Below are 9589 nucleotides of genomic sequence, written 5' to 3'. Positions count from 1 at the left end.
TTATTTAAAAAATCCTCCCCCCCCCCCCAAAAAAAAAAAAGTTCTCTACTGGATCAAAATACTTCTAATGCTAATGTAATAACTCAAGTGATTTGTTACTTGCTCAGCCTAAAATACATATATGCAACTTTGGCTTTTTCTTTACACTGTCTGCAGGGAAAGGAAGTAAATAAACCTGAGTCGTCTCCTCTTTATATCTGGAATCCCTTTGAACAAGACCTTAATATCAGCAAGAATGTTAATCAGCCACAGCTGGAGAAATTTGTAGCTATGGCCAGAGAAAGTGCCTGGATTTTACAGAAGGAAGATAAAACTCAGCGAATGATCAATAAAGAGCCTTGGGGACTGGCAGCCCTATTGATACCATTTGGAAAAAGTAATCCCAGCAAGATGAAGAATAGGATGAAAGGAATAGGAAGTGAAACAATCAGAAGCCTTTTGGACTCTTTAAAGTTAAATAATGCAAACAGTCTACAAAAAGCAGTGGGAAAGTGACTTTCAGCACAGAAACACAGTAGCTGATATTCTGTTTTAGGAATTGAATGTGACACACAGTCCGAAGAACATTACTTTTAATGTTTCTAGTGTGGTGAAATGGAGAGTCAAATGACCTCTGTTTTCCATTGTGATGCTTTTTGTACAGGTCTGCTTTCTTTCTGTATATTTTTCTCCTCCTTACTCTTCACTTTTCCATCTGTTTTATGAATGAAAAGCATTCAAATGCAAGTTTTACAGATACATTTTGGAAGTAGCCTTCAGTTGGGCACTCTAAAAAAAAACAACGATGAAACAGACTGACAGGAGCAGCATGGGAAAAAGCCTTTGGGAATTCTGTTGGCTAACATACAAATGATAGACTAAGTAAAAGCTCGAGAAACAAACACCTTTCAGTGAAACTACAGTTAAAAAGAAGTTGAATGTTACAACCATTGCTTCCATTCCAGTCATGTTCTGGAAGCCAGTAAAACCAAAGTGCATGTATCGATTTTTGCAATTGTTTTCCATTCATGTAGATGGTGCCAAGACAAAATAAAGAGAATGGAATTAGATAGTAGGGTTTGCAGTTTCATAAAGCATTGCTCTCCAAGGGTAGTGCAACTGTTTTGTGTTGGAAGAATTGTTTTCCTCTTGTGTTTACCACCTGATCTCAAATTTCTTCAGTCAACTCTCTTTTGTTTTCTGTACCCGTAGGACTGGTTCCCACCCCGCTTGTATATACACTCATGTTTCTCATTTTGCCTTCAACTTCACTTTAAACCTGTATTTCAGGTTCAGGCAGGGGCTTTTGCATGCCCTTCTTGCCTCCTCACTCTCCTCAAAGTTGCTGCCTACTAGGCGACACCAAAGCCTTCCACTCACTATGCTTTGCAGAGGGATCTGTCCCTTGCAGAGATCCATAGAGAATCATATATCATGCTGGAGTTCTGTTCCCAGTCTTGCCTTGTTTTTCAGATATTCAGCAGAACGGTGACTGTCCCCCTTCCAGATCAGATGGGCCAGCAAGAGTCAATGGTTCTCATTGAGTTCTCTGTCCATCTGCCACAAAAGAGAGTATTTTCAGAGGAAGGGGGAGAGGGGAGGGACAGAAGTCAGAAAGGGAAATGGAGGGCAGGCAGATAGATTTTTCCAGGTACGTTTGTGAGTATTCTACCTGTCCAGTTTGAGGGCCACTCGCACATTAGAACTAAATGGCCACCGTGATAACAACTCTACAGACTGTTGTCTTTATTCTTAACAGAAAATCTGTACAAGAAATTACTGTAACTCAGAGATTATCATACAGATGCAATATTGATGTTTATGATTACTGTTTCATTTTCAGTATTTTTAGGTTCTTTAATGTTACAGTGGTATATGATTTTGTGTAGACTTTTTTCTAATGGTGTAGTCTGAACAGTTAAGACGTGTTTTCTCTTTTCCCTGAGGTATTATTTTTTGGAAATACTGTGGGCAGTAATGCATACTTCCAAAGTGCTTGTAAAAACTGGGCAAGGAAAAGTACTTTCCAGCAGTTGGCAGACTAAAGGGTTAGACCTTGAGTGGCAGGAAGACCGTCTTACAAATCAATTCCATATTAGTTTATTTGGAGTTTAAAATAATATTTATATGTGTCCATTTCTGATTCATGAATGTTTTCTCGAGTAATGACTCACATAGTCATCATCTTGGTCACAGGAATTAATTCTCATACTAACTTCTTCAAGATTGAGCCTTGAATTTCAAACTTAGTTTTCTACCTAAATCCTGGTGCCAGGGTGTGAACTTCTTTTTGGAGGCTGGTATGAAGTTTACTGTAACTTCTTATTGGTGCTAACCCAAAGCCTTTGATAGCAAGCATGGCACTGATGCTGTAAGGAGTCTGTTGCTACCTTAATCTTTACAGAACCTAGAGGTACATTTTCTGCTGTTTCCCCAGCAATAGACTTTGAAGCTTTTTGAAGATTAGGGCAGTACTTGAGTACTTGTGAGCTTTCTTTTTTCCAGCTAAACAAAATGGGTAATACTGCAGTGCAGTAATAAGAAAATGGCTTATCAGGGACAGAAGCATACACCAGAACTGTGGCACCTACTTGCATTATATTCACAGTGGTTCACTCTGACATACGTAGGAAAGATTTTTGTAAGAATTTTGACACATAGACACAGGACACTTGTAGTCAAATACCAATGAGCTTTGTAATTTGGTTATACAGTTGAGCCGCGCTGAAGCACATGCTTCATTTGTAAATGTGAATAGGCGTTCAAGCTGCTTAGTATTCCTTAAAAGGCAGGGCAGAACATGGTTACTGTACACGCAGCGCCTTTCAGCATCACTTTTCTGTTTAGACTGTCTGTCCCTTTTGGGAATAGTTCTGAACCCTTGTCATGGCGGCAGGCCAATTTCTGAAAAAAAAGAAGCCGAAAGCAGTGTTGTAGCAATGGAAATGCACAGGTGATTATTTCAGATGTCTGCAAGTCCAGGGAGCTGGAGGCCAGCTGCTGAGTGAAGGCTAGAGATTTCGAGGAGCAGCTATCATTGATGATGTAAATAAGCCCGACTGGCAGCTTTCGTAGAAGAGACTGCTAGCTGGGGGTGGAGGACCGACCGTAAGCTTCCCTAGAGCATGAGCTGTGACTGGGAGAAGAGCTGCGTGACACCGGTGGAACTGAAGCCATCTGTAGGAAGAGAACCAGACAGAGAAGAGGAGGACCAAGATTTGAGGGAGTGTATTTAGCAAATCAAGAGAGATGGTGTGATTATAATAATTTCCTGAGGGCAGCAGCCTTATCGCATTGAAGATGGTTAGAAACAATCAATATGGTTCTGTCAGTAAAAACAAGGGTTGGATATTTGTCAAGAAAGGACTATGGTGATAGTCTGGATTTGAGAGCTTGTTCATATGGTCCAAAAACACGTAAACAATGTCTTGGTGAGAATGAGGCGGTAAGTTTTAGTTACTTCTCAAACTTGGCACTGATATGCTATATTGGGGGTAGGGCTGTTGGGGAGGCCACGTGTAAGGAACATCAGTGCGTTAAACACATTTTTGCCCCTTCCCCTTGCTGGGAATACTAAAAAGTATGTGCAGTCTCACATTCCCTGGCTCTTAACTGGTTAGGGAAACTGAAAACATTTAAAAGTTCCTTGCCCTGAGAAAATGCTCTTTGGGACATTAACTTCAAGTTAACATTTGTTGCCAGAGATTTTTTTTTTCCCCCCTAAATGTTTGACGCTCACAACAGTTGCAGGAGTGGGTTCTGCTACAACTGCCACTGCTCCATCATTCCTCCATAGTTTCCTGGGAATCTGCAGCCTTGGTCTACAGTTAGCTGCTGGCTGAGCATCTGTGTGTGATGCTCATGGCTAAGACACAGCCACAAAACAGACTTCTTGACTGGTAGCAGATGTTCTATTCCTCTGCCTCAATTTCAAAACTACAGTTCCTGCCTGGGATTCTATCCTTTAGACTTTGGATCATAGTAAAATTCAGGTTGGGAGAGACCTCTGGACCTAATTCAGCCTTCTCCTCAAGCGGGATCAGCTGTGAGATTAGACCAGGTTCCTCAGGGCTTTAACTAGTCAGGCCTTGAAAATCTCCAAGGATGGAGACTGCACAACCTCTCTGGACAACCTGTTCCAGTGCTTGACTGTCCTCGTCACCCTGATGAGCTGGTCTGTAATACACTGCTATGTGCTTGTCACTGTTAACTGCCATCCATCACAAATGTTCAAGCTGCTCCTTCATGTAAAAAGCCCCCTCAACCTTCGCTTCTTCCTTCCCTGTCTTTCCTGAGAAGCTTGTATCCATCCATCACAGTGCTCCCACCACATGTGGGCTCTCCCACCGTATCTGTTATTCCAACAGTGCTGTAGAAACAGCACGAGGAGCTTTAGTTCCTCCTGCTTATTCCCCAGGCTGCCGCATGTTTGTATCCATACATTTGAGGTGGTCATCTGTTCATCCTTTTTTATTGTTCTGAGGTCCCTCTTGTTCCTGCCACTCTGCATCTTTTGCTCTCAATCCATGTCCACTGCTGCCTCACTTAACTTTGTTATAATTGTCCTCCCTTATTGTTCCTAGCTGAAAGCCTTGATATGGACATTGTTCTTATCCAGCTTATAAAGTCCCCTCGACATTCAAATCCTGCCTAAAAATTAATTTCTAAAAGGGTCTGCAGGAAAATAAGAGGTTGTGAGTACCAGATTAGCATGATGGAAAAGCAGCAGAAAATACATTTGCGCCTCTGCAGGGGAGCATGGTGGAAACATCTGAGCTAGCCTCAGCTGTGCTGGTGCATCTGCAGCGAAGATAACACCATGCAGAGACACTCATGCAGGTGTGGAAGAGGACTCTGCTGCCCAGCAGAGCTTGTCAGCTTGGATTTGGCACACTGCTGACGCTCTGTTACTTCTGGGTCCAGAGCAGTCGGGCTCTCAGCTGCAACGTAGCTGTACTCTGTGCTTGTGCTGGGTCTGTGGTCATTGAGGAAACGTGTTCTTACAACAGCATGTCTTCGTCCTTGCAAATTTATTTCTAAGTTCAATTTAGTTTATACTCTCGGGGGTGGTCAGGCTATGTTTTTACTTGACAAAATTTTGTACCTTTGGAAAAAGGAAAGATAGAGAACAAACCTTTATTTAAATAATTTTGCCAACAAACTAGTTAAAGGTCCATGCCAAGCTCAACTGAAGCAAGTTTAGGATTTCCAGCCTGGGCTGCTTTGGAGAGCTGATTCTTCCACAATTAGGAAGTTTTTCAAAGTGAAATCATCCTGTTACTGGAAAGCTCTCTCTTCCAAATGCTTTGTCTTGCTTATTGCAAAATTACCACCAAGGTTCTCTTCTAGTACAAAGTTCTTCTAGCAGTCAGGGGTAATTTGAGGTCACTTTGTTTAAAACAAGGGTTAGGATTTACACAAGGCTAACCTGTGCCTGGAGATAAAATTTCTTCCTCCAAAGTCCTCTTAGTTGAAAGTCTTGATCGACTGCTTTTGCAGACCCGTTTCTTGTACTTTCTTTAAGTAGAGGGTTGGTTTGCTTTCTTTTGCAGGACCTTCCTGCTTCTTTTCCCCCTCCCCATTGTCTTTTCATCATATCTCATCTGATCTGATCTGTAAAAAATAGTATTTCATTTGGCCCATATTATTTTGTGGAGCAATAGTGAATACAGTTGCATTCAAGAAACGGGTAGTTCTTAAAATGTGGCTCTCATGTTGCAATGTAACTTTTTTTGACTACTTGATTTCTTGTGTAGATTGAGTCTCCATACTGCCTTTTCCGTGGCCTGTAGAGGGATCAATTAGCTGGACTTGATGTGCCTCACTTACAGTGAACATGTATTTTTAGGAAGTCTATTCATTTAAGAGACTTGTTTAACACAGTCTGTAGTATTAGAAAGCAGAAGCTACCTGCAAATTTTTTGAGAGACTCTTTACCCTTCAGAATTATTTCTGTTTTCCCCTGTTGTTATGAGGAAAATGATGTTCAATTTGTTTCACAGAAAGACTTCAGAGATAGGTTTTTTGTTCCCATGCTGAGCTCTCTTGTGCATACAGATTTGTAGTCAATGTAAACAGTGCAGCCCTGTACAGGAATCTTGCATGGAACAACTCCCAGAATATGTCTCCTAGGTATTATCCTCGCAGCCCGACGGGGAAGTAAAAGCACCATGAATTACTAAGGCATAGCCTCCCATTTGTGTTGCTGACTCCACAGGATGGAACAATTCCCATAATTCTGTATCACTTTTTCTCACGTTGGACACAGGCAGAACTCTGCTCTCCTGCAGAGAAAGGTACGTATGTTAGAAGTCGGATTGTTAGGTTGTAAAGCAGTATTATTTAAATTCTTTCTGAACATTTGCATCTTAAGTTTGGTTTTCTAAAGTCCTTCTCTAGGAGCTATTGCTGGAGATTTTCAGGATGAGAGAAGGAACTGGGAGAATACATAAAGGCTTCATATTGCAAGTAATTAGATAAATGGTAATTACTATTAGATTAATTATCAAAAATAATTATATAGTGGAAAGTAATACATGTAACAATCCAGCAATAACAAGGAACACTGCCTAATCTCTTTGAACCGATTTTCCTCCCTTAATTTTCTGTAGTCCTCCCAGTGGTGCATTACTTCTATAAAAGGATGGGATTTGGGAGAGCATACTGAATGGAAATTACAATATCCAATACATGGGAGGGTGAGTATTTAGCCACTGCAGTAAATAAAAAAGAAGCGTTACTGACGCCATCGTGAAATGAGGTTCAGAGATTTTGTGAGTCCAAAAATACAACATAGAGAATTGTTCTGTGGATCTTTAGGTGATTCATACTGCTTCCTTTTGAAAATTATCTTTGGACACCTATCAAAAGAGGGTTTGCTATAATTGCTTGATATCTGAGCTTGCAAAGTAAGATCTCATTTGAAATGACCATGATCTCTTTGTTGAGACACGAAAGACCTTAGCTATTACAGTTCTGCACTAAAATCCATGTTTAAGAAGGTTTGCGCTGCAGTTGGCTTAGGAATGTGGAATATTATCATTTTCAGTTATTCTAAAAATGCAAATGCTTACGGATAGCAACAGACTTTCACACTTCTCCCACTTAGGCCGTATGATTTTAGTTCCCCTTTTTACTATAGACGGTATTTCCAATCTTTGAAATGTTTTGCAGCAATTAATTTTATATTTCTTCTAGGAGATAAATAACAAAGTAAAAGATCTCCTCTGTGTTTGTTCAGTAAGTTGCTGTTCCATTGTGCTGTTGAAGTCTTTGATGAGATAAAGAATAAACTGTCTGGTGCTTTCCTTCCTCAGATGTGGGCAGAGGTTTGTTGCATACTGAAACGAGGATGCATTTTGTAGAGCAATGGTTTTGAACTGTTGATCTCTGAACCCCCCAGTGTCCAGGGAACTATGTCTAAAGAGCTCACCAAAAAAAGCAAGAAAACAAAACCCTGAGAAAGCCAACCTGACTGTCAGCCAGCTTCAATTCACCCAACAGAGGTTTTCAACTTTGGGGATTTTCCAAACAAAACAAAGGTCAAACCAACTGCTGTTGAGTCATGGTTGGAGATGTAGCATTTCTTGCATTCCAGCATCACTTTATGATTAATAATTTGTTTAAGTAAATAGTGGTCTGTGAAGAGTATGTCTCTGTCGCTTACAAAACGTGGCTTTTAATGAAGAGAGCAGAAATAATATTTTGGATGTCTGACAAACTCGGAAAGATATCTCTTAATGGGGAGCGAAGAAATTTTTTCTAGCAGGATATCTAAAGTTTCTGAACCCTGCCCTGGCAAATAACTTGCCTTCTATCCTCATAAATTATAAAGGGGGAATACGGGCGTCTCAGTTTGTCTTCATTTAATTTTATCCCACATGTATAGGGTTACAAGTATGTGGCTGTTAGGCATAAGTGATAGGATTTTATGCTCCAAATGCTGGTAAGAGAGAAGCTTCAGATCACAAGGTTAATGCAGACTTGATTCAAAGACACCTAGTCCAAATCTCCTACACTTTTTTAGACCCCACCCACCATTGCAGCAGAAGACTATAAATATTAACTACTGCCAGCTGCTCGCTCCCAGTAGGGATACCTTCCCCTGAAGTTAATCTTTCTGATTCAGTGGGGACCTTTCATTGCCAAGCTGACCGAGGGACTTGTGAAGTCTGAGAAGGCAAAGAACGGTTTGTCATCCCCATGCCCCGTTCCCGGCAAGTTTTTTTCCTCCTGACTCCAGTAACAGCAGGACACAACCCTAAAATTCTTCTCAGATACAGAAAGAGTGGGCAATGATGTTACAGCATGGCCATTTCTATTCCTCAGATTTGTGCAATTTATGTTGTTGGGGGAGACACGGACATTTTTATCTAGCATCTTTATTCTGTTTTTCAAAAAAGATTGATGAAACGATTTTTTTTTTCCCCCTGGAGTTTAATAAGCTGGAGCTTTCAGAGTTGTGCTTCACTTGCTCCCATGTTTGTCCTGGCAAAGAGCAAAATTTAAAGCTGAGCCTTTTTCTGCTGGGTGTTTTTCTTTTCTGCGATAAACACAAAATATGCAGTTGGTGTCATGAGAGCAGTAGGTGTGGGATTCAACTGACGCTTCCCAGCAGAAAACTCTCCATCTTGCCAGGCCATTGAGGAGACATGACAATGATTCATTTCGGTGATAACACAGCAGGAACACAAGTCCAGTTGTTTGCTGTGTAGGTCAGAATGGGGTATGTTGGCATCTCTGTTTGCAGACTTTACAAAGAAGTCTGGGAATGGGAAGCACGACAGGAAAAACCCTATTCTGATACTACTTAAATTGTTCCTCTGGCAGAGGTAGGCTATAAACAGTTTGCTGTCAAATACTTGCTGTCTAGCTGGCACAGCTGGACTGTCTGTATATGAGGAGGTTTAATTTCTTGGATTAAACAGCTTGTTTACTCTTTACCCAAGCCCTGTGATTAAAGTCTGGGTCTGTGTCAAGGAGAAGGCCCTTAGAAATACTCAGCGACGCTGTTCCAGCGTGAGTTCCTGACAGCAGGTTATGTTCATGTAGATATTTCATGTACTTAAGAGTCATGGGAAATTGGCAGGTAACTTGGTTAGCTCAGGACTTTTCTTGCAGCCCTGTGCCTTTTAATGTCTGTAATAGTGCTTCAGAAACTTGTTCACCTGTCAGTTTGGGTTTTGCCTATTCAGTCAACACGGGCTTTGCAAATTAGCAGATGAAGTTGTTGGGGACATAATTTTGTGTAACGCATTACAACATTTTATTGGACACCCCATTGCACATCATGACGACATGTCTTCTTGTGGGAGTCTACCAGCTCTCCCCTGATGTCTCTTCCTTCCAGGAAAGCCTCTGGTTATCAAAGATGAAGAACCAAGATTTTATCTCTTTCCCTATGCGAGTGCTCCAAGGGAGGGACCTGGGACTGCTTTTGTTTGGTAGGTTTGGATGGTATCATGCACTCTTTGGAGCATGGTGTGTCTCTGCATGTGCCCATGCAAGCACCTCAGGCTCTAGTTTCCAGGGTTGTCCCTCTGGTCCTCCGTTACCGTTATCTACATAAACAGCAGCACTACAGCTAATACTGCTCTCTAGCTAGGAGAAG

At 41.3% G+C, this 9589-nt stretch overlaps 1 protein-coding gene across 1 annotated transcript in view; it reads left to right on the top strand.

The window, feature by feature from the left end:
* Positions 1 to 7296, top strand: part of MTPAP (mitochondrial poly(A) polymerase) — a 21073-nt gene extending 13777 nt beyond the window's left edge. The window contains exon 8 of the mRNA XM_009275183.2: positions 157 to 7296. Coding sequence (XP_009273458.2) covers positions 157 to 495 — 339 coding nt within the window. The 3' untranslated portion in view covers positions 496 to 7296. The remainder of the gene's footprint in view (positions 1 to 156) is intronic.
* The last annotated feature ends 2293 nt before the right edge of the window (positions 7297 to 9589 follow it).

This window comes from Aptenodytes forsteri, unplaced genomic scaffold (assembly GCF_000699145.1).
Source record: "Aptenodytes forsteri isolate BGI_AS27 unplaced genomic scaffold, ASM69914v1 Scaffold336, whole genome shotgun sequence".
Classification (NCBI taxonomy): domain Eukaryota; kingdom Metazoa; phylum Chordata; class Aves; order Sphenisciformes; family Spheniscidae; genus Aptenodytes; species Aptenodytes forsteri.
This window is presented reverse-complemented; position numbering and strand designations above follow the sequence as displayed.